The sequence below is a fragment of the Astatotilapia calliptera genome, chromosome 15 (genome assembly GCF_964374335.1).
Source record: "Astatotilapia calliptera chromosome 15, fAstCal68.1, whole genome shotgun sequence".
NCBI lineage: Eukaryota > Metazoa > Chordata > Actinopteri > Cichliformes > Cichlidae > Astatotilapia > Astatotilapia calliptera.
Window position 1 is genome coordinate 12,792,389 of NC_137436.1, and position 25,102 is coordinate 12,817,490.

The 25,102-nt window shown below is 40.3% G+C and overlaps 1 protein-coding gene and 1 long non-coding RNA gene across 5 annotated transcripts in view; one reads left to right on the top strand and one right to left on the bottom strand.

Annotated features, from left to right (window-relative positions):
- Positions 1–20,185, bottom strand: armc2 (armadillo repeat containing 2). 4 transcript variants are annotated; one of them, XR_013901686.1, is made up of 18 exons: positions 17,067–19,273; positions 15,708–15,926; positions 15,537–15,609; positions 15,029–15,200; positions 14,355–14,481; positions 11,629–11,693; positions 10,933–11,040; positions 9,787–9,971; positions 9,546–9,648; positions 9,190–9,404; positions 6,284–6,429; positions 5,471–5,570; positions 3,490–3,799; positions 2,034–2,156; positions 1,837–1,950; positions 1,427–1,551; positions 706–860; positions 1–528 (listed from the first exon to the last, which is right to left on the bottom strand). XR_013901686.1 is itself a non-coding variant. In XM_026194142.2 (18 exons), the coding sequence occupies exons 2-18, from the start codon at positions 15,914–15,916 to the stop codon at positions 395–397; spliced, it is 2,472 nt and encodes an 823-aa protein (XP_026049927.2). In that variant the 5' UTR covers positions 15,917–15,926; positions 17,067–19,258; the 3' UTR covers positions 1–394. The 4 variants fall into 4 exon arrangements, 2 of the variants coding, with proteins under 2 accessions (XP_026049927.2, XP_080145716.1); XM_026194142.2 differs by having other exon boundaries at positions 1,427–1,559; positions 17,067–19,258; XR_013901687.1 differs by lacking the exon at positions 1,427–1,551 and having other exon boundaries at positions 17,067–20,185.
- LOC145420393 (uncharacterized) overlaps positions 17,210–25,102 on the top strand; it is an 11,531-nt gene continuing 3,638 nt past the window's right edge. The window contains exons 1-2 of the long non-coding RNA XR_013901689.1: positions 17,210–17,343; positions 17,478–17,543. This is a non-coding gene — a long non-coding RNA (uncharacterized LOC145420393). The remainder of the gene's footprint in view (positions 17,344–17,477; positions 17,544–25,102) is intronic.

Consider the following 25,102-nt stretch of genomic DNA (forward strand, 5'->3'; position numbering starts at 1 on the left):
TTCTTTTTTTTTTGTTACAGTTTAGATTAAGCCTGCTTGCTATATTCTGGATTATTACCTGTATGATTAGATAAAATTAAAACCTGAGACATTTTATGCATTTACAGTATAAGTGTTTCATATTGGCCTGTCTGGTCTGCAGCCTTTAAACTTTACTGGCTGTAACTTCACCCTTGGTGGAAAACATGACGGCTATGTGGAGCATATTCAGCATATTTAGAGGGTTACAGTGCAGGAGTCGGCTGAGCTCATTTCAGCTCTGGTCACGCTTGTTTTCTGCACATGAAGGAAACTACAAAACTTTACAGCCAGCTATACAAAGCTGTAAGTGGTGGCGTGTTTGATTGTTTATAAATTCAGTTTTTGCTGACACAAAACTCCACGCCCGACTCTCTCAGGCTGTCAGATCTGCAGACTGGAGCATCTTCATCAGTTTTTGAGCGACAGGTAGGAACTCTAACTCCCAGCATGCTCTGTGGAAGTCTCTCAAGTCCTTGTTGTCTGTCCAATTCAGAGCCTCCTCCTCATCTAAGGAATTTGTAAAGACAAGAGTGTGAGACGGGAAGGTGGGGATACGTGTAGCCCTCCCTTCCCTATGAGGGCCTCTGGTGTGAATCGGACATATTTCCAGTGTGTCCCTCCCTTCTTATGCAAAAGGAGGGATACACTTTCTCTCCTTATGTGTGAATCTTTACTAACACCAACCTAAGTATGCAGCGAGCATCTCCAGCAGCGATTCTCTCTCCTCGGTGTATAATACTTTCTCTGAGCTGCCACCAGTCAGGTTCCACACGGCCTGGCAAATCTGGCCCGCCAGCTGCCAATCACCCAGTCCAAAGTCTCTCAGACAGTCCACCAGCCTGATCACACGCACACACATAGAGACACACATCATATGACTTTTACTAAGCGGATTCACATGACCTAGAGGTTTGTGAACTCCACTTCACTGGCCCTTTATCTAAAAAGAGGATAAAGGGTGGGTATACAGGGGAAATAAAAAGTTGGAGCAGTGCTCGCTTAGGAAAGTGTGAAGAACTGCACCACAACCTCATAAATCCAAATTTACACATCTGTATGTTTGGACGAATCTGACAAGGATAAACATGAAAGCTAGATAATCAGGAACATCTTATTTGTAGCTGTGGAGTTGTTCGTCAGTTAAAGACCAGAAACCCCCACATCCCTCCCCCCAAAAAACAAAATCCCAAGGAGGATGCCTTCTGTGTACATAAAGTTAGTAATATTTTTCATAAATAAGCCTTAAATAAATAACGTCTTTCTTCTTTTATGCTCGCTTTTTTAAGCCCTTTGGAATTAACAGGTAATCTGACCACCTAGTCTGACATGTTGAATTCAATTAGCAGTAAAATAGTGACTCTAGTGATGCACAGTGATGATGATCACAGCATGCTTTCATCCTTACTTGGCAGAAGCCCCCTCCACCATGAGACAGACCCTGCTGGGAGGATCCAGAGCCAGGTTGGTGAGGACCCCGCAGGCTGCAAAGCACATCTCGTTGCTCTTTGAGTCGAGCAGCGTTACCACAAACTGGTGCACTTAGGAGGGAGGAAGATGGCAGCGTGAGTGAGGGAGTGCACCAAGACAAGGAGAGGCAAAGATAAGAGAGCCGCTATCACCAGAGTTCAGTGGACATGCTGACTGTAGCTGGCCTTGCAGATAAGTGTAGCCTAAACATGACATAATCATATGCAGAGGTGGGTCCTGCGTCTAGGTTTTCTGCGCCTGATGTGTTAAAGAGGGTTTCCTGCAGTAAACTTAGGCTCACTGTCTCTGCTCTACCTGCAAGAGTATGAAAACTGCATTTTCATGCACCTTTGTTTCGCATGATGAAGTTCCGAACGTCCTCGTAATGTGACAGGTTTCCATAGACGCGAACGGCCTCGAGCATGGCTCCTGTACTAGAGCTGAGCAGCAACTTCAACATCACTGTGGAGCAAAGAAAAAGAAAGAGCTGGAACTTAAAAAAATAAATAAATCTATTTTGTCCTCTCTTGGCTTGCCGGCCTTACGCTTTGCAATATGGAGCTGATTGTGTTTGATGGCAGAAGTCTCTTTCTGGTAGAAGGACAGGTTGTTGATGACAGCGGCCACATTGACTAGCAGCTCCTCGCTCTCCTCCACTGTCCTCAGCTCTGTGGCACCAACCCCCCGACACACACACACACACACACACACACACACACACACACACACACACACACACACACACACACACACACACACACACACACACACACACAAAAAAAAATCAGTGTAACATCAAATTAGTTTGTGCATCTGCCATCAGGAACACACCTTTAAAATCTACTTCCACAGTTTAAATATGAAAAAATATCTGCAGAACTAAAGTGACCAGCCTGTGAGTTTTGCCTTTAGCTCTGCTGAACTAATGTGACAGTGACATTATGATTAAAAATAACTGCAACCTGTAGTTAATTTTGGCGTCCTACAGTTGGTTTGATCGTGAGCTGGCACACAAAGGTCAAAGTGACTGGGTGCAACCAGCCATGACACCACGAGCAGCCTGAAAACAAGGCCTGCTCCCAATATAGCAGCAGATGTCTTGTGCTTGGTCATAAATCGTGAATATTGCGGTTGCGCTGTCAACCGTCTCCTGCGTCACTCGGAAGATGGTTTCTGGTTCTGACTGGAAGCGCCGCTTTGTACCCTGAAAAACCCTTTAATGTTGAGCGCCTCGACCCGTCGCGATCTTTATCAAAACAGGACATCAATCAGCCCAATCTGCTCTTTCATTCTAAGCTCAGATTTTGTCTTCACCTCTCAGTAATTTTTTGTTTCTGCCTTCAGTTGCTTCTCTCCACAGTCTCCCTTACCTGATGTGCCCCTCGATCTAATAATGTTCCCACCTTTTTTTCACTAGTTTGACCTCTGTGTTGTTTGTGAAAATTTGACTGTGTAGGAGGCAGGCAGCAGAGAATACAGAGCTTAACGCCCACCCGTGTATCAGTTCAACCTGTCCTGAAACCATCTAACCACATGGGAGATATTCACACACGCAAACCGAGTCGGCTGTGAGATGTCACAGAACATCCTGCTCATGCAGTGAAGCGCTTCTTCTGTCAGCCTTAAAAAAAGAAAAAAGAAGAAGAAGAAGAAAAAAAAAACCAGGTAAACCGAAAGAGGATGTGCTGCACAGCAAACAGAAAGTACTGAGAGGAAACTGAATGATGGAATGAACAGACAGATATGGAGTGTGTTTTTGTGTTTTTGACAAAAGTCACATCTTGTTCCCAGCACAAGGGAAGTGGTTGTGTACCTCGTAGGTACTTAAGGTGCACTAAGCCGCTATATTTAAACCTATCAGAACTTCAGATGTTTACATGCTGCTTTCGTTGCGTACCATGAAAAAACAGGCCACTGTTAAGCCTGCTGACTGCTTCATCTTCTTAACCTAATAAAGGATCTGACTTAAAGAAGATGAAGCTGCTCCTTCCTTGTGCTCACCAAGAGTCTCCATCAGAAGTCGAATGCAGGCTGTGTCTGCGGCCACAGGTGGACCCACGGCGGGGTGGATGCACATATTCGCCAGCACCCTGACCAGCTTCACCAGCACGTCGTCAGCCACCTGTGGTCTGACGGGAGGAGAGGCTCCTTTCTGCACGACTGTGTGAGGTGGCTCATCTTTTCGCTGGTAGATGTCATACAGCCGGAGAAGCGTGCGCATGCAGCCGTCGCACTGAAAGAGCTCCAGCCGGGGCTCATCGCTTTTGGCCGTGAGATTCCCGAGGGTGAAGAGGAGGCGCACGATGAGATCCTGCGAACAAGCGGTGGAGATCGGTGGCGAAACATCAGTTTATGGATTTAGATTTATTAGATGTTTGCTTAGCATTTTAAACTACTTCCTGGGGTTACCGGCTTTGTATCAATGAATCTGCTTACATTTCATGCTTAGTGCATTTTTATTATTGCCTTTTTATTTCTTAGAGACCAGCAGGATCTGTTGAACTGTCTAAACTGACACTGTAAAGGTTTGGCTTTTTTAATAAAGACCACTAATCTTTATTCTAACCACCTGATTCTCTATCAGCAATGTTTGATTAGTACATTTATATTCGACTATCCTGAGCAGAAGGAGGCTGATTGTGTCATGTTTCGGCCGTGTGGCAGGCAGAATGAGGACCCAAATTGCAAACTCACAGACACGGGGGATAAACTCAAAATGCAGCTTTATTGCTGATAAGTGATAAACAATAACGATGGTACAAAAGCAATACAAAACTACACTAAACTGGGAAAAGCTAAAGTAACATATACCGGAAGACACGGGGAGAACCACACACGGCATGAGGGAGAACGCGACGCCGAACAGAGGAAGACGCAGACAGAAATACACAGAGGGTTAACGAGGAAAGTGGGAACACACGGGGAACACAGGTGACACAGATAACCATAACGAGACAGGGCGGGGTGAACATAACGCTGACGGGTACAGGCACAGAGGTTCAGACAGGAGGAGAGAGAGCACGGGGAGAACGCAGACATAACGGGCTGGGGAAAACATAGAATAAAGCACAAAGAGAGACGAGGGCTCATAAATACACAGAGGGGCACACAGGGGGTAAGAGTCACGAAGGGAAAACACATAAGGAACAACGTAACAGATCAACCCAGGAAGCATGGCCTAAATAAAGAACAAAATACAAAAATACATGAAAACTAAGAATACTGGGCCCACATGGCCCAGGACCATGACAGATTGTGTGTGACACCACCTACAGGAAAGCAAGCCTCTCCTGTCATGCAGCACGAGCACCTGTGTCACTCAGAGTTTAGAGTTGTGTAGTTGGTTTGACTGCGATTACACAATATTTTGTCAATGAGTTACCACGCTTATGGAAAACAACTACGTCACACCCTGCAGAGCAGGTGAGAGCGCACTCGTGTCTCCCATTAACGTGTACCGAAACTGATATGAGGACGGGACGTGGTGTCCCAGGATGTTTATTACATGTTTTCCTATCGAGTGTGTTTATGTTTATGCGTGTGTGTTTGTATCTGTGGGTGTCAGTTTATTCCAAATGAAATGAGAAGCACTTGTGAGTCGAGTCTAGTTGCCAAAGTCCCACATTCATCCTCTCCTCTTCCCTCCATATTCTCTTCCTTCCTTCCCTAGTCTAGCTTCCCTTCCACTTCTGTATCACTTCTTCTGCTGTGCCTATTCAATCTTTCCTTCTCTCCTCCATTTTCATGTCTTTTTGCATACTCATCTGGTTTATTAAATATCTAATCAAACACACAGCAGAGGAGAAATTTTTATAGTAATAAACAATTCATATAAAACAAGTAAACAGTCCAGTAAAGATGCATAAGTAACTTAGTGTATAAAAAAGCACACAGACATGCTTACAAACAAGAAGAACACCTCTCTTTAATTCTGAAAAGTCTCAAGCACACACAAGAACACAGAGGAGGCTTGTGGACTCACCTGTTTTTGGTGATGTTTGCTCAACAGCTCTAAAAATAGCTGGTAGCAGTCGGGGGTCTGAGCCAGAGCGAGGCGGCACTCAGAATATGAAGAAAGTTTACTGAGGGTGAGAGGGGACAAAAAATACCATAGACCACTCCACTCAACTCACTGCCCTGCTAGGGTGACTAAATATGGTGACATTAAATCAACATGGAAAATGCATTGATAGATCTGAGCTGATTATTTTCATTATCACGAGAAAATACATTTTTAAAAAGCTAATTTTCTTTATTTTAGACTTCATGAATTACTCTTATCACATATTGATAAACTGATGAGGCTGGGGTTACAGAAAGAGAAAGATGGGGGCGCAAATTGTGCTTGATTGCTTCAGTTTGGCGTTGGTATGAAGATCAGAGAGTACTCAGTCTGTATTATCCTCTACGACCTTTCAAAAGGTTGTCAAAATATCACAGACCATTTATTCCAAAGTAGATTTGCAGTTACCATTATATACAGTGTATATCCACTCACTGGACACTTTATTAGGTACACTTTGCTTGTTCAAGAACATATTTTGATGCTTTGAGCTTTGTGACATTGTGCATTTAAGGAGGTATATATAATTAAGACACTGAGTTGCTGTCATGTGATTGATTCAATATTTATGTTAACAAGCAGCTGGACAGATGCACTTAATGAAGTGACCAATGACTTTAACTCCACCCATGAGCATGTTTTTTTATCATATGTCCTAAAAATCTATGTACTTTCCTGAGGCTCCACCCCTATGTATGTAGTAAGCATGATTTAGGTAAGCAAGTTCAATACCTGTAAATTCTGGAAATGTTCATGCAGACATCCTGATCTTCACAGTGTTGCTGCAGCACTTGGCAAAGCGCTGGTAGTATGGAGAATGAAACAAACAGTGGACGGGAATCAGAGAGGTCGGCAAGATTCCTCAGGATCGTTGTCAGCTACAGAGGTGAAAAGACAGAAAAGGGTCCAGTGTAGCTTAGCAAAGAAAAATACACCTAGTACATTAATGGTTTGTAATAAGGCCAGAGCTTGTGACGCTGGCCTGTTCATCATGGTGTACAACATAGCAAATGGAAACTGCCCACAGCTGATCAGGATATCCTTCACTGCACACACTGAACAACTGTTTTCTTTGATCTGTGCAATATCTCTAAAATTAGAAACATCCTGCTTCAGAGTGAGTGAAGCTGAAACACTAACTAATACTACTTTTGGATTGGACTATTGTAATTCATAATGATCAGGTTGTTCTGAAAGTTCAGCGACAAGCCTTCAATTGATCCAAAACGCTGCAACGAAAGTAAGATCACAGGACTTCAGGACAGGACAGGACTTCCTGCAATGCACTGAGCACTTCCTCTCCACTCACTTCTTTTCACTCCATCCCCCCAACCGGCCACAGCAGATGGCCACAGCAGGAAAAACCTCCTTGCGCTGCAGGAGGTTTTTCCTGTTAAAAGGGAGTTTTTCATTCCCACCGTCACTAAGTACTCGCTCAAAGAGGGTCATTTGTTTGTTGGGGTTTTCCAAAGAACATCCTACGGTCTTTACTTAAGAGTTGAACTGAAGTGCGAAAATAAATCATTCTATGATAAGATTGAAACAGTCAAGTAAACAGCAGTACCGAAACTACCCTGAAAGTCATCGTGTGCTTATTTCGCCTTCATCAATGAGTCATGTTAGATATGAAATGAAGAACGGGTTGACAGTTTGTTTACTTGGGCCAGTTTCTGTGGTTGGCAGCAATAATTTTCAGTGCAGTCAAGCAAGCTGTTACTTGTGCAGCACAGAATACACTGTAAAAAAATTGTAATATAAAAGTATTTCACTGTGTATTTTACAGTGTTGTACCGTTCTTCTAGAATATCATGAAATTTACATAAATAGACTGTTTTTTTACATTTCAAATGTAAATTAACGTAAAATCACTGTAAATGTAATAAAACATAATTTTCTTGTTTTTTAAATGTATCTGTCTGTACATATGCATATTTAGATACAGTCACAAATGCATTATAATTTCACAAATATTTGTCCGTTATTTGAAAGATTGAACTGTTAGATTTAAATGTAATGCTATGGAAAAATACATAAAATGATTCGTATAAACTTTTTTTACACACGAGCAACATCTTTGTGAAATTTGCAGATGACACCACAGTGGTGGGGCTCATTTCCAAGGGAGACGAGTCTACGTACAGAGACGAGGTGGAGCAGCTGACGTCATGGTGTAAGGCCAATAACCTCCTCCTCAACACTTCAAAAACCAAAGAACTCATAATAGACTTCAGAAGGAAAAAGGCAGAGATCCAACCACTATTCATAAATGGGGACTGTGTAGAAAGGGTGGCAAGCTTCCGCTTCCTGGGAGTCAATATAGAGGAGAACCTTTCCTGGAGTGTGAACACCTCCGAACTGCTGAAAAAGGCCCAACAGAGACTGTACTTCCTGAGAATTCTCAGGAGGAATAACATCACACAGAGACTGCTGGTGTCCTTCTACAGAGCCACCATTGAGAGTGTTCTAACTTACTGCATATGCATCTGGTACACTAGCTGCACAGGGGCTCAGAGGAAAGCACTCCAAGGGATCATTAACACCGCCCAAAAGATCACTGGCTGCCCTCTCCCCACACTGGAAGTTCTACACAACGCCCACTGTTTTAAAAAGGCCCAAAACATCATAAAAGACACCTCACATCCTGGCCACTCCCTGTTCGAACTGTTGCCCTCAGGCAGACGGTACAGGGCAATCAGAGCAAGGACTAATAGACTCAAACACAGCTGTTATCCAACTGCAATAACACATCTGAATACTACAAAAAAATGTCCATCACGCCACTCTTGTGTTAATCTATGCACGGTCTGAAGCATGTGTGTGGGAATGTATGTGAATGTTTTACTGTTATATCTTATTAGTATTTTAAGTATTCTATCTATTTTATTTATTGAATTTTATTGTTTTATTTATATTTTGATATTGCTAGGGATGATGCAATGATCGGGGACCATTCTTAATTTCGTTGTTCTCATGACAATGACAATAAAGTTTCTGATTCTGATTCTCACGAGTTGGCAGTTCGCCTTGTAATCAGAAGGTTGCCGGTTCGAGCCCCGGCTCGGACACTCTCGGTCGTTGTGTCCTTGGGCAAGACACTTCACCAACCTCCTACTGGTGATGGCCAGAGGGGAATTATAAAGTGGAATTGTAAAGCGCTTTGAGGGTCTCATAAGCGCTATATGAATGCAATCCATTATTATTTAAACCAACTGTTAACTGTATATTTCTGTACATTTAAGTATTATTATTCATATTGCCGCATTCATTGACCTTGTTTATAGGTAATTTCATTGTTTAGTCACATTAAATTGTTCCTAATTTAATGTTTAAAAGCACTTGAAAAATCCCATGTAAAATTAGGGCAACAAACTGTATTGTCATTACTGAAAATAACCGTATTTTCATGGAAAAGTTATTTTCTGTTATTTTCTGGTATTATTTTGGCGCCCCAGCTGCCAGAATATTACTGTTTTATTCTCATGGGGCACCTTAAATACCAGACATTAACCAAAACATTTGATAGTGGAAAAATCTGCATCAGTCAATAAACTGGTACATTTTTTACTGATATGGTTTAACATCTTAGTTTTAAGGAGAAATATATATGGAACAAAAATTTGATGCTTTTTAATTGGTACCTGTACGAGGATGTGGCCTGCTATGGGGAGGTTGGTTTCTTCTACAATGCAGAGTTTCTGGATGAGTTTCTGTGCCACACATATGAAGTTTTTATCCAGCAATATTCTGAGGATTTCAGTGTTTCCAGAGAGAAATTTCAAAGTTCCAACACAATATAGGATTGCTTCTCCAGATGCAGACACATGTTCATTGCTTAGCATCCTCAGCAATGAATCTAGACACAGAAAACATTTGATGTTATCATCCCTATGGAGATTCATGCATCTATAAGACATGCAGTCGTATTTGTTCACAAAATTTCAGACCAGAGTTACAGAATAGATAACCACTATGTTGTCTACTGTTCCATCCTGACCAATGACTGAGTTGTTCTGGAAGAGGATGTCGTTGCTTTCAGTGCGGCTGATCTGGAAGACGAGTTTACAGATGTTGAGCAGGTTGTTTCCACTGACGCACAGCTGGGGAGAAAAATACAAAAGAATTCACATAATTTTTTGTATAAAATAGTGGGGGTGCTTTGTGACAGAGATAAGTAGGAGACATGCTGGCATGCACACACCCCCGCAGACAACCTTGCAAACTCACAGATGACTCACAGCAAGGCACAGCTGGGCAATGTGCATGTTGAGCTGGGCATAGTTGAGGTCAATGAGTCGGAACAGCGTTCGAAGTATCCCTGACCTCTTCTTACAGCGCCGACCGAGCATGTCCGCCTCTGCCAACGTGCCGTGGAGGCGGTCACACAAATCACACAGGCGGTCAACCGAGCCCTCGGAACCACCTTGCATTGCAGGCAGAGCACACACATTTCAAAAAAACAAAGTCAAGTTTAGGACAGCATGTGCAAAACTCACAATAAGGGCAAACATGTATTTGCACAAATATAGATCAGAGATGTTTTTGTGTCTTTCATATTGTACATTACACAGGCTCTCCTGTTCGTGTGTGGTTGCGAATCAATAATCCTTTGGTCAGCAGAAAATGAACATTTTCCTTCCTCTTCCAAGAAGCAGCTTTGGATTTCATTGGTAATATGCAGGGGAACAATTCAACGACAGGCAGCTGTGCTCTTTAGCGGAGGAAGAGAAAGGGTGGAGTTTTTCCTTGTTTTCGAGGTAAAATAAATGTTTTCCCAGCATAAATAGCAGGGCCTGGCCATGTCTAAAAAAGGTTAGATCCAGTCTAACACTCAGCACTTCACTGCAATATCTCTTTCTGAATCTGAAAGGTGTTTTATGCATGCACCAGAAGGCCCTTGGTACAATAAATATTTAATATTTATCTTCCAAATGAATTTTCCATTAAATTTGTAAAATGTTAAAATATTTACAGCCATAGATTTAATTTTACGGCTGTCAGACTCCAGTTGCAGGCAAGACAATTCTGTATGAATGCCAAGCATAACATTACTCTTTCTTTCTTTGGCAGCTAAAATGACAGTACTTTTTCATTTTGTGAGACTCTATGCATGACTATCTGCCAGTGTTGAAAAATCTATTTTTTAGCCTGCTGGCTGTAAATAAAAAGTGCTCTTGAAACACAGGAAATAGGTATGAATATGAGCAGGTTAGCACAAATAAAAAGATAAAAATAAGTGCCTTAACCACAATCCACTTTAGATTGGCTCTGGAAACATTCAGGCCCAAAGGGTTATATATAATATTTTGATGATTTGAATGCATTTGAATGTTCTATATTTGGACCGTGTTTCGGGGGTTTCTTTATTACACTGGCCACAATACCTGCAGCTGCACTCTCTAGTTTCTGAAGGAGAGGAACGATCACATTATTCCACATCAGTGACTCTGCATCCTCCTCTTTGTTGCCCTTGTTGTCTCCACGCTCTGGCTCTGAAATGTGCAGAGAGAATTGCAGTTAGCCAATTACCACCTCAGAAAACAAAAGCGACAACCACAGTTCACAAGTTCACAGTCTTAAAATATAACAGCAGGAAGTTTGATGCCACAGTGAAAAGGTCACCATCCACAGCTAGACTTCCTCTGATTTGTTGGCATGTGAGCTTGCGCACGTTAACTTGTGCAATCTCTTGCACACAGTGTGCCTGTTTTTTTTTTGTTTTTTTTTGCTGAATATTTGCATAACCCTTGCTTGGTGTGATGCAGGAAGCTGCGGCTGCACGAACCAAAACTTCTCTAACCTATTGGCTGACTGCCTGTCATGGTAAAACTTGCGCCCTTAGCAACAACACCCCAATCAAAGTTTATTTCTTTTGCACGTGAAACCTTTCTGGGCTCAAGAGTAAACAGAGAGATTTCATATTTAGATCTGTTTGTACTAATTTTGCTCTACGTTGTGCCTGAGTGAAACCAAGTACATTTCTACTTTTACACGCTGTTCAAAATGTACCATTTGTGTTTATTATGCACAACACCATACAAAACAAGACAGTGAGCTTCATTTAGTGGATGTGAACAAACCTGTTGTGCTATCTTCTTTGCAGTCTTTGGGTCTTACTGCTGAGTCCACATCACTCTGCACTATTCTGAAAAACACACAAAGAGCCTGACTATATGGGGTTTAGGAAAATACACAAATAAGAGTTAAAATGAAGAGGCACTAGGGGCTCTGGCTCTTAAAAAATAAAATATATTTATTATTATTATTTATTTATGTTTTGCTGATTTTACACCCTGTGAACAAAACGTAAGGTCTATTTTCGTCAACAAGCACTGGGTGTCACTGTTGCAACAGTGATTGAAACGTGTATAGGCTCCGCTGCTTCACTGTATTTGTGTGTCTGTGCATGTACATTTGCACCCATGCAGATATGTGTGTATCCGAAAGTTTCTGTGTGGCCACTTTTTAATTTTAATTTTGTTTGTTTGTCTAGAGGTGTGCTGCTTTGCAGGATGCACAACTGCAATCCCCAACAGACAGGAACTAAGATCTCAGCTTTGTGGGCAGTCTGGTTAAAGGTGTTCATGATTTGTCACTGCGAGCCGTCTCCAAAACCTTACAATTTGTTCTGCAATAACCGTAATGTGCTCCCAAAAACACGCCCAAGTGTCATGCTGTGTTATGTGTTGTGGCTCGCCCTTGCATGTCACTCTGATCTGAGTGTCTGCATTTAAACTCTGCACTGTTCCACCCACACTCAAAGATAATGACTCAGTGCTCCAGTATATTCTATATTACATGACAGGTGCCATTTCTTATGACCAATTAATCCTTAATGACTTTCTGTAACTGTAAAGATTTACTGCAAAAAGCACACAAATATGTAAAGAGGGAATAGCTTTAAAAACATTGAAAGGTGTAACCACTCCTGTAGAAGACAAAGACAAGGACTGAAGCTTCTGTAATATCACAGGCTAACTCTCAGGATTTGTTATTTCTTTGAACTTTTACATACAAGTGACAGATATGAGATTTGGCAGCTATTATCTTCTCATTTCAATGAAGAATCCTCAGAAGAAACTTGTTTGATGCTCTTTGATTAATATACAGTTTTGGGGCATTATAATATAGCACACTCACCTTGGTGATTTGATGAATGTTAAAATCTGGCACATGGGGCATATGGAGTAGGGAGTGCTGGCTAGGGTATGCTACAGTGAATGTCAGGGGGCTTTAGCTCTGTATGATAGGATTAAGAGCCCGATAATAAGGCCTCTTTGTGTGATTCGGCATTCTCGGAGACATGACCTCATCCCTGTCTTAGGCCTGGCCAGTGCACTGCAGTCACAATACACGCTGCTGCCAGTCTTGCCCAGATGGGCACCCAAATCTAATAGAGAGCCATTTGGAGCTATAGAGCTCTGGCTTATTGGAGAAAAAGAACCTAGTGGATGTCTAATCTCCCCTATCTTTATATCTCATCCAACTCATCATATTAATCTGTCCAGCTGCGTCCATTTCCACTTGCAGTGTGCTTCTGCCTTGGCTCTATGTGATTTTTCATTGTTCTCCTCTGTCTAATGTCTCTTTTATGTAGTTCCTTGCAACACTAAAGAACTGTGGTTTAAAAACTCTGACCTAGAAAGAATCAAAAAGGGGAAGTCTTCAAGCCCATTTTGTGTAATAATAACATGACCCCGGTTTTCTCACTTGGGACTTCTCTTTGTCAGCAACAAGTTATACAAACATAGCATGTTAACTTGGTATTAGGTAGGAGGTTGAGCTTGAGGCCATGGCCCAGATTTCCTGTAAAAGTGTTTTATGGTCTGCTCACCCCCCTTCAACTGCCCCACCCAATCGATAGGCAAATGGATTGTAACGACAGCCCCCGACCTCACGGTCAGAGTTATGCCCCTCGTGCTGACACACAGCTGATGAGGTCGGCAAAAAAAAGCAGAGCTTTTAGCCTCTGTGCACTATGGAAATGTAAAAGCTGACATTTGCTAGTAATGACAGATAGAGACAGTTTCGATGGGAAGAAGAAGCTCAACTCGACCAAGATATGGTGTACAGTGATGTATATGAGGGTTTAAAAGGGGTCGCGTGCCTGAAGTTAAAGAATTCATTCTATCTATTTGTTAGTGACCCCACTGCTGGTCTAACTGACTTCAGCTATTCGGCTACAGTTGAACATATGAACAATGGTTGGCCGTGGGTCAAGTAGACGTTTTAAAATCCTTTTACTTCGGACTAAGTTCACGACAAGTTTAAAAGTAATAGTCCCGACTTTTGACTTATTGCCTCATTTACATTTTTCTGCAAACAGAAGAAGTATTCTCCAAGAGATCACAATTTTTAAAAAAGTAAAATACAAAAAATCCTACAGCAAAATAAAAATACTGATAAAGTTAGTCCTTGTAGAATTTAAAAGACATGTACTGACAGTTACAGGGATGGACATTTAGGTACAAAATAAACAACTATACTCATATCAGCTTTACTGACGTATTTGCTGCTTTGATCCTCTGCCCAGTAGTCTGGTTTACTTATGAACCACAACCCAAAGACAATATAAGGAAGAGAGGAAACAAAGCAAGGAGGAGAGGGAGAAGGATTTGACAAAAAGCAAAAAAAGGGAGGCCCAATCAGCTCAGTGTAGTAATGGCTACCCCTTCACCCTTGCATGTCAATAAATCTTAAACTCATTGTCGAACTGTCATTACTGTTAAAGATTGGGAGGGTGGAAGGGTGGAGAGCGAAGGACATAATGTTTCTTCCAAGTGAAACAGAAGAACAGAAAGCGTACCTTTCACTTGCTGTTGTGTGAGGGCCGGGTTTGACAGGACCACTGTAACCTGTGGTGTGGTCTGTACTGGAAAGTTGCTTAGCTGACAGCTGCTTTTGTCCTGGGCCTGCATTCAGTGGCTCTTTCACTGAACACGTGGAAAAGATGTGGCAAGAAGTTAATTATAGCAATGTTTCTATTTCCTTCATTAGGTAAAAGTACAAGTCCCTATTCATACACATTAACACAGTGCACATATACAGTAAATGTATACAGATAAAGGGCTTAATCACTCTCCATTATCTGTTTTACTGCTCTAAATAGCTGAGCAGGTTTGTACGGAAAGGTTTGAGAGTGAGTAGTCATTTTCCACTCAAAACAGCAGGCGTATATTATGCTTTTTACCAAGCCCCACCACAGAGAATGTAAATCAGGTAAAATGTCAGCATGTGAATGGCTCCATTCATTCCCCTTTCAGAAAACTGCTTCAGCACTCGTGTCTATGCAGGACACGGAAGAAAATGAATGATGTGTTGTTGTTGTTTTTCTATTTATCTTGTACATATTAAACAGTTCCTAATAAACCGGGTTACTAGCATTTCATAGTAAGCACAGTAAGGGTGCTTTTTTTTTTTTACTGCGATCTCTTGTACCGTAAGTTGAGCTTCATTAACATCTTTTCCCCTCTTCTTTACCATTTCGGTGTCCTTCTAAAGGCGGTAACCTGGTGAGAGATCCAGGTCTGAGGAGGCGTGCTCGTACTCCTGCCCCTGCCAGCCCCCTACGCGGTTTCACTGGGCTAGTAGGAGGTTTGGGTAAGGCTTTGAATGGATTGTCAGCATCACAGGGGACTGAAAACTTTGGCTTCTGGCAAAGCACAAACATCAAGTGCTGAGTATTAGCCAGAGGAAAAATTCACTTGAGACATCAGCACTTTTATAAGCAGAGAAATTTCATTGCATTTATTGCTTCCTTTGCATTTGTTTTTTAAAACTTAAATGCTATTTAATTAGCATATTTAGCATATTTAGCTGGTGCACAGAGGTGTACTGGCCTATTATCCAATTTATTGCTTTGCTTTACAAGTTTATTTATCCACTGAAGATTAGAAGTGTACATACTGAAAACTGACCCTTATTCTGGGATAACCTTCCTGCTTAGACTACAATGCATATTGTGTGTTTATGTGTGATAAGAACATACATGATCCAAAGGAGAGAGGCGAGTCCCTGAACCTGGCCTGGAGTCTGAAGCATCAAAACTTTGAGCATGAAGGCTACAGAGTAAAAAAAGACCCCAACAAAAACAAATGATTACTTTCATCGGAACCACAGTTTATTTTAGATCTTCACAGAAGTGCCATTTCTGACTAACCTAAAAGCAGAAGGTGGTCTGTTGTCACGAATAGATGCGCTCCCAAAAAGTTGTCTATGTCCATCTCTGGGAGTAAATGGCCGGTGAGTGGACTGAACTCGTAGGGACTGTCTGACCTCATTTACTATCTCTGCACACGTTTTCCTCAAAGCGTTGCGCCGGGGCATCAAGGGGCTGCAGATCTCATGTTTCGTCTCTGTAGAGGCCATATAGGCCTAACTGACATGTGTCAAGAAAGTCCACTGATGATTAAATAATGTCATTATATGTATAGATATAGGGTGTATCACTAATGGATACCCAGAGGTACACGTTACCTTAAAATGAACAGTAGGTGTAAAAGAAGCAATGCAAAATCACCCTAAAGCCCTGTATTCAGTCTCACTTCAGTAAAAGTATGGAGACAAAATGTAAAGCATCAACAGCAAAAGCAGTAATTACCACAGCACAAGGATCCTCCTTACTGGATTATTGTTATTATAAATTAAGCTCCCTGTTATTTTATAAATGAATCGGTTAATTGGTGAATTAATAAAAACATCAGAATAAAATCAATGATTCCCATGAAAACTGGCCCATGCTGATAAACTGAAACACTTTCACTTATACATAAAAAACTAAATGGAGAAAAGAAAAACTTAAGAGGAACTAATTTTAAGCCACCTAATTAGCTAAACTATAATTGTTGTTAAATTACAAAATTCACACTAATTGTTTCTGCTCAGCTAAATGATCAGCTTTAACTAAATTATCATTAACGCTTCATCATATTTTATTAGACTATTCATTTTGTGTGTCCAATCTTTAACTGTACACACCTAGTAGCTAGAACTATCAGATGAATTGCAAACAACAGAACAAAAACCTGCAATCTAAAGTGAAATTTGATGAAGTAATTGTAAACCACAGGATTAAAGGTAAGTAATCTGTAAGACATACCTTAAGAGTATACTGAAGAAGCCTAATAGCAGACAAAACCGCTATCAGAAGTTCAGATGGAACCAGGAAAGTACTAAAGTAGAGTTTTTGGTTTTGTTTAGTTTTCTGTGGAAGACTATATATATAAATATATTTACAAATAAATTATAAGTAATTAACTTTAAGATAACCTTTCCCTGAACCTAAAGACAAGCCCTGAGCTGGAAGTTCCTCTGCGCGTTCACGCTCCGTCTCCATGGCGACAAAGTGCCGCTATGGTAGCTTGAACAACAAACCCTGGAAAGATAATAAGCTAAGCATTCACCAAAGAATACTAAACTGTTTATTTATCCCTGTGAGAGCAGGAAAACCGAGTTATTTATTATGAATGAAAGCCTGAACATTAATTAAACGGTTATTGAAGAAAGCTGGAGCACTTACCGTTCGCCCCTTTAAGGTCCTCTAGGGGTAACAGTGGGGAAGCAGCAGTCGAGCCCTTAAAGTGGGATTTCACGGCCAAAAGAAAAAGGCAGCGATACCTGAAACTTGCTAAAACTGTTCTCGTTTTTGACAACAAGCTAGCCTGACGGTATCACGTGCACGAGCTCCAGTGAGTGCCCCCCTCTCTCTTCTCTCTCTCTCTCTCCCTCGCGACACGGTGACGCGCCTGCGCATGTTAGGAAGGAAACTGAAGCAAACGCGAGTTTCACTCAGAAATGTGAGGACATATATACATCAGTTGTTACAAGTTTTCCTAACTTAACACGTGCCAATAATTGGACTGATAAGTACAGTGAATTAACTAATGACCGAGGAAACTTGAAAACAATCAAAAGTATTTTATTTATGCAGGTGTTGCAGCTGGGAAAGCTGTGTGGATGCCAGCTCTGGCCCTGGATCGAAGACCTGTACATTCTTGTATGTATTTTCACTTTATTTTAGTTGCTACAATGAGGACATTAATATGCAGAGGCACACAAATGGGAACTGACTAATATAGCAAGATACTGATGGACATAAACCACACTATTTAACTACAATAGAACGCTTACACTTTTAAAAAAATGGTTTGGCCATTTGAATGAAAAGAGTATCAGTATTGCTTAGTATTCTTAATAGCATTTGCTATTAGTGTTATTTTTAACCTATTCTGCTATCAAGAGCATTTTCAGTCCTTTTTAATTCCGAGATAAAAGGCCTCTAAGATGACAGACGCTTTGTGTTGAAAAATGTATAACCATTGTTCTTTTTTTCCCATTTAACTACATTAAAAAATATTGATTTATGCATTTATAACTTATCCGATATTCCAATCTATATAAACACTGATTAGGAAAACAGATTTTTAAAACCATATCACACACCGATCACATATCCAAAGCCCACAGCATTTCTTCATATGGCAGCATATGACTGCATATTACTATACAAATGTTTTACAGGTAGCTGAATCTCAGTTGCTTCTACAATTCTGCTACATTTGTTTTTTGTGTATCCATAATTTCATAAAGCTGGCAATTGTTACAAATCAGCACAGAATAGAAGTCATCGGTGCTGCACTCTAAAGAAGATTTCACAAAGTGAAGCATAGCAGTTCCAACCAACAGTGCATAAACTGTTATGCTAATTTCTGCTAATAATAGTTTATTTGGTTATCTGATCACTATTTGGGTACCTCCGATGTCTGTAGTTCTTCTGTTTTTGTGGCTGAGCTGTAGTAGAGGCCAGTGGTTATAGTTTTAGTTCCCCCTCTCACTCGTGTAAAAGCCACACAGGTCATCTATAATCCTGTAAGCCAGATGTCTTGTTCTCTCAGCCTATTGCTCTCAGCGACACAGATTGACAGCAGTATACACTAAATAGGAACAGTTTGTGGTGTAAAGAAAACTTCATTTCAGTTTTATTGAACATTACAAAGTTTGATCCCAGAAAAAATGCTTAAAAACACACAGAAACAAAAAACATTGGCTCATTATAGAATAAATAACAATCATATATTAGCAATATCCACAAATTATTTTCTTCTGCAATGTAAAAAAGTTAAAATATTCACTTCTGGCTAAGTTTGATTCGTTTTTACTGTCAACGAGATTGTCAGAGTCCTCCGCCATTTTGTAGTTACACAAAGCGTGACGTTTCAGAAAATAAATAAATAAAAAATGGGAGGACCTAAAATGGCCGCATACTTACGTGGTGTTCATCAGCAAGAGTTTCACTCACACTTGTGGTCCACTGCAAGTTGGTCTTTAATGTTGGTCCCTGAACACACCATAAAAGACCAATAACTGGCTGTCCCCCTGACACATACTGGAGTTGTACATGGGAAAGCGACCTCCAGCCTTTACTCCCTCAGTCCATTCGAGTTAGCCAAGCTATCCCCACACTCTCTCCAAGCTTCATTTACTGCAAATGAAGCAGAGTGGAAGAAGGATTTGATCAATATTCATAGGAAAATTCAGAGTTCAGGAGGAGTACATGGTGCCGAAGTTCATTCATTCAACTCGCGCTTCGCTCTGGTTCTCTTTAACCTGTCTAAGATGGGCTGACCACTTTAAACACCAATCAGAACTGTCTGGATTTTCACATTCATCCACTCGTAAACCTTTTCCCCCTGGCTTTTTATTTTTTACACAGTGAAATATACATCTGAACAATCTTGTGAGTCCCTGGTTGGATTTAAATAGCCTTACATGCTTCAGTCTCTTGGATACAGTGAAAACGATTGGCCAGGAGTGCATGCTGTGCATGCCCAATCACAGGGCATCACCAAGGAGCCTGCCAGCCAATGGGAGGAAGAAGATGGTCTCTGTGATTTCATTGTCACTAAGGGAGGGGGTGAACATGCTGCCAGGACAGTTGGTGCAAACATGCTAAGCAGTGGACTCTATAATATTCGGAGTGTATATGTCTGAGATAACCTGTGGAGCCAGATCAAGAGTGTTGCCAGGAGAGAAGAACGCAGGGCGGGACTAAGAAGCTCCCCTCAGCAGGATCAACACAGTCCCTACACAGTGCAAACGAGCTCATAGTACACCCACGTCACTGTTATCGGTGCCGCTCACGTCAGGAATGAATGGGCTGATTTGTGAGAGCTGTCGTCCTGCTTGAAAGTGGCGTGTCTCCTTGGCAACCAGCTCCGTCTCTGTCCAGGAGCTTAGACTGACAGAAAGCACTTAGCTCTTAGGACAGGAGCTTCTTCAAGCTGCCATTCATTCAGCTCTCTTCATACTTTCTTTTCACATATTTAATTCTAATAGTTTTTTTTTCTTCTTCATATTTTTTTTCTAAACTATCTGATATCTTGTTTGGGCATTGACTTATTTTGTGGTCTTTCCTCTGTACACCACCACAGTGGTTTTTAAATTAAACTGTCAGGATGTGATTAAAGTGCAGACTTGGGGATAACAAAAGTATTGCTTTAACTACACAGAAATTACCCCCATTTTTATACATAGTTTCCCTTTTTTCAGAGCCTCAAGCAATTTCATAGCCAGGTGAGGCCTGTTCAGTTGTTATTCAATGTGAAGTGTTGAACTTGCATGTAGTAGCTTTTCACTGGAATTTTTAGTATGAGTTCCAACGAGATGTCAGTTTAAGGAAGGCGATCAAAAATCTGATACCTTCTTTAAAGGAGTAAATGCACTAACCAGATTAGCAACATTAAAAGGCCATAAGACAACTAGAGTGGATGATGACAGAATTATTTCCGTGGTTAAGACAACTTAAAACAAAAACAAGATCTAAGCAAGTCAAGAACACTTTGGAGAGTTTAGGCATATTACTGTCAAAGTCAAGAGCCTCCTTCATGAATGGAAACACAGAGTGCTTACAACAAGGTGCAAACCACTGGTTACACTCAAGAACAAGTAGGCCTGATTAAGCTTCTTCTAATATCTAAAGCTTTTGTTAAACACCTTGAATCAAAGATTTTAAATTTAGTGATTGTAAAATCCCTTTCACATTATGACCTCACTCACACTACTTTTTAAAAACCTACTTGAAAACCCATTTTCATTCTTTGACATTTAAATCAGACTGTGTTGTATTATTCATTTTCTTCTAGCTGTAGTTTGGTCAGTGCCAGATCTTTTTAAACATGCTTATAAATAAAAAAAAAGTAAATTGTATATTGTATATTCTGGGTATAAAAACATTTTTATAAACCAAAAAAAGGTAAGGTTCCGATTGCCTTGGTTTGTTTTCCACCCTAAATGTTTCAGAGTAAAATAAGCACTCTGTGACTGTGCTATTCTTGCTTCCCAACAGCAGTTACCTCAGGTGCATTGCTTCTATGTTGAACTGGAGACATTGCATTGGATAAGTAAAGCCAACCAACAAGTGCTTTAAACCCGAATCCTTTTTAATGGCCAGCAGGAGGCGATACTTGTCGTTGACTTGTGATTGTGTGGTAGCCTTTTGGCTCCCTTGCGCAATGACCTCAGTAAACACTTTCATGGCAACTTTATGGGGTTAACTGCAGTTTCAGGTCAAGTTTTTTTTTATAACTTGTGGCCAGTATTTGAGTAAAAAAGGGACTATTATCTAGGTTATGCGTATGACAAACTGATGAATAGCCAATGAGCACACAGCCAGAGCCACGCCTTGCACCTCATATCACTAGGATGGCCACTGTGAAAACGTTTAGCTCAACCGTTCAAAACCGGACTTTATCAACCACTAAGTGGCGTCATGGTGGCTACGTCCAGCTTTTATACTGTCTATTGTCCCAAGCTCAAGCAGCCAGAATTGCTCACTATCTAACTTACACCATTCTTTCTTTTTTAATATCTGCCCTTCTTATAACTTTTGAGTCAGCTTTTCAGTATTCATCAAGTATCCATCTGACTAATGCTTTTATGAGGCAGCAGGTTGCCATTAATATGACAAAAATCAGCAGTGAGTTATTCTTAGGTTTTGTTCGTAGTCAGCAGCTTCTTTGTTGCTGACAGACGTAATTATGCTCTGACATTCTTGACTTTTGAGCACAATTGCCAGTAAAAGATTAAAGGTTCATCATTTTGTCCATCTTATGTCCAGTCATAAGATCTGTGATAAAGCAGGTTATTTCAAGAAGGTGTATTTTTTTGCACATTTTAAAGAAATATAAAGAAAGGAATATTTTATTGTATATTACTTGATCAGTCTTTTTAATTTTTTTTTATAGTAAAGCATACTCTAAATAAATATGTAGCCATTTAATTGTGTCTAGATGCATATACTGTAGGCAGTATTTGTTTATTTTATTTTTAAATGGAGCAGCACTTTTGTGCATGAGGCTGAGGTGACTTTCTGCACTTTCCATCTGAAGCTGAAGTGAGCAGAGAGCCAAGCATCCCTGCTGCCTGTCAGGACACTGTACACAGACATTCAAATAAAGCAGACATGCTGGGCAGACAGCCGCTGTCTTATCACTCATCTCTTTTTGTATGCATGGAAAATAAAATATCCCACACGCATGCTCTTGAATTCTGCATAAACAAGCCTCACCCGGATACTGATGTTTTGAATGCTCAAGATATTTTTGGAGGACAGATGGTATTATGGTGAACACACCTACTAGCTTTCACACCACTAGCATCAGATGATAGGCTATTTATCACTCTAAAATCTGTCAGGTTAATATGAGGCTAATAGCAAACTAGCATGGCAATGGTTCTTCCAGACTTCACTCATTTTCTTTTATTTGTTTAATAAGTATCAAAGCCATGATAAGCTGTGTGCTGCATGCACATGAATGTAGATCCATATTTATCATACACATAAGCCAGTGATTTTGATTTTCTCATCCAACTCTTGATATGAGCAGGTTTACCTTTGAAGAGTAGAGTTATCTGAAGGCGAGAGGAACTAGTTTTTGTTTCGCCTCAGATTACCATCATCCTGACAAATCCCAGTGAGGCGTATCCATCTCATTTAGTATGCTAATCAAAATGCGGGCTGCTCTGCCCTACCTTGATGAAGCTTATATCTTGTTCTATGAATAGATATGCGGCTGAGTGCTGACCTGCCGCCACGGTTCACCGTGTTCCTTCCCTGCACCGGTCCTCGCAGCGCTTTTCAACAAGGCCATCTGACCACACATGAAGATTTTTCAAATGCACACACAGTGACTGACTCATTCTAGCATGGCAGACTTCTTTTTTTCTTTTTAGCTGCGTCTCTTGTGATTAGGGTTTTAAAAAGAAGAATTTAAAAAAAAATCAGTTTAAAAAGTGAGCATCAGGATGTCAGTTTGGCACTTACAATAGGCTTTTCACAACAAGCACCGCTGAGGCTGGTGAAGGCCATCCATGCCTGCTCCGGTCTTTAGCAGATTCTGTCCTTTTTCAGTCTTTGGTGTGCTCACCAGGGTCACATCTTTGAATTTATATTTGTGTGTCTTTTTGTATGTGTACTACAATAACTAACCTTGTCCTTTTCACTTGAAAGGCTTTTTGCTAATTTGTGTTACACAACCGATGGTGCAATTATGCTCTTTCATAAGGAGTAAAGGAAAGAAGAAATGGTGTGTCAGCTTTTAAATTTCCATTGCCACTCCTATAAAGTTTCTGATCTGCTGTTTTTGTGCTTGTCTTTTGTCACTTATAAGTTGCTTGAGTACCTTAAATTGAAACAAAGTGTTAGTTATCCTCTTTTTTTTTGTCGGCTTATATTCCTAGTCCTAGAAACTCTGGACCTTATTAGTAGCTAAAAAAAAAACCCTTATTGAATATCATTTTACTGCTGTGACACATAATAAGTTTTTAAAACCTTTAACTTCAGTATATAGCCCACTGTGTTGTGTTAAATTAATAATTTTTTGAAAAAGAAAAAATATTCCTCTGACATACTCTACGAAAAATGTCTGAACCTTTTTGTGTTGACTATTACGTCCTATAGAGCCCGATACATTTACATTACAGCTCTCCAAAAAACACAGATTCAAAATACATGAAAAACTGAACAATGTGTTTTGCTGTGTTAACTAATAAAAGTAAAAATTACACAGATAAAGAAATAAAATGTGTTCAGAATTTACAAGTTGGTGATGATTCAACTCATGACTCATTAAGCACCATCAGTATGTTGCATAATGTAAAAGTGTTGGCCCACCCCTTGACCGTGTGCAGCCTATAATATCTAAAGTGTATTATTAACATATGCTTTTGGTCACTTCTGTATTTTGTTACTTTCATTAAATATTCTCCTTGTATGCTGTCATAAAAAGGTTTCACACCTTTTCAAGTACAGAAATGTAAAAAGTTGTTTTCATGGAACTGAACGTACAATCATTTTTCTCCCAAGGTCAGACTGTGTAATGCTCAGAGGATTTAACCCCCACCTCCCCAAAAAAGCCCAAGAGCCACATTTCAGTCTCTAACTACCTTCATTTAGGTCAGATTATTAATTTAAAGAAAAGCAATGGAAGATCTTGTAATTATGGGACTTGAACCACTGCAGAAATAAAACAAGCTTTAGAACATTTCATTCTTTGCTTATCTACTGGGTAAAGCTTAAAGATAATGTTTGTTTCTTACAATCATGAATTTTAATTCCTGGCCATTTGCCTTTGATTCATCTGGATTTTTAAGAATCTTCCCAAATGTGCCACATTTTTATACTTAAGCCATATCTGTTCCTCTTTCATTTAGAACAAAAATAAGAACCCTATTTGGAAAGGACAGTACATACAGTACTTACAAAATAAGAAAGGGAACTGTTACAGGATGTAACAGTTTGTTTGTTCTTTACAGCTGGATTTGTAAAAAGCTTTGGGAAAATTTTAGACCTAAGAGGTACATTAGTGTTTTGCGGGCAATGATGAGTCAAAACTCAAAAAAGAAGAATGTTTGAAAGTGTATTGCTGCATACAGACAGGGGTGACTGACATTGTTTGTCTTTTTTTTTTCTTGGTTATAGTGTGGAAAAACGTCCCCTTTGCCTACTGCTTCACTTGTAGATAGACACAAGAAGGCTGACCAATGTGGAAAATAAAACTGGAAAAAATATAGTTGCTCATACTGAGCATTCCCTCCTAAACCACATGTTGACCCCAAACCCCATTTTTAAACTAAAAGTAAACATCTACTAAACACAGTAAACAAAATCTAAAATAGTACGAAAAAGAAACCCACCAGTAATACATGCTTTTCCAATTGCATGTCATTTTTCAGGAGATTTTATGGAGGTCCAAAGTAACATTCACCATATTAACTGCCACACAATATATCAAGAAGAGCTCCTCATATGTCAACCCCCCCCCCCCCCCCCCCAACCCCCCCACCCCCCAGATTCTTTACTCCATTATGAGGATCATCCGTCCCTCCTGGGGGTGATACATCTGCTAGTGAGTAACCACACCATCGTAGCTGGCTTTCTTCTAGTATTACAGTAAAACCCTCCTTCTTTCTGCCTCCATGATTCCCCTGCTGCCTAAAGATGAGAAAAATGAGTTGCAAGCATATCTTAATTAAAGTCAATATTTAACAGCATTCATT

Excerpts from the sequence above, each read along its gene's own strand:
- armc2 (XM_026194142.2), bottom strand. The coding sequence starts at position 15,916 with ATGGCCTCTACAGAGACGAAACATGAGATCTGCAGCCCCTTGATGCCC. Across the intron at positions 9,649-9,786 it reads TTGCCCAGCTGTGCCTTGCT|CTGTGCGTCAGTGGAAACAA; the intron begins GTGAGTCATCTG and ends TTTTCTCCCCAG. Across the intron at positions 1,951-2,033 it reads TCAGCTCCATATTGCAAAGC|TGATGTTGAAGTTGCTGCTC; the intron begins GTAAGGCCGGCA and ends TTTGCTCCACAG.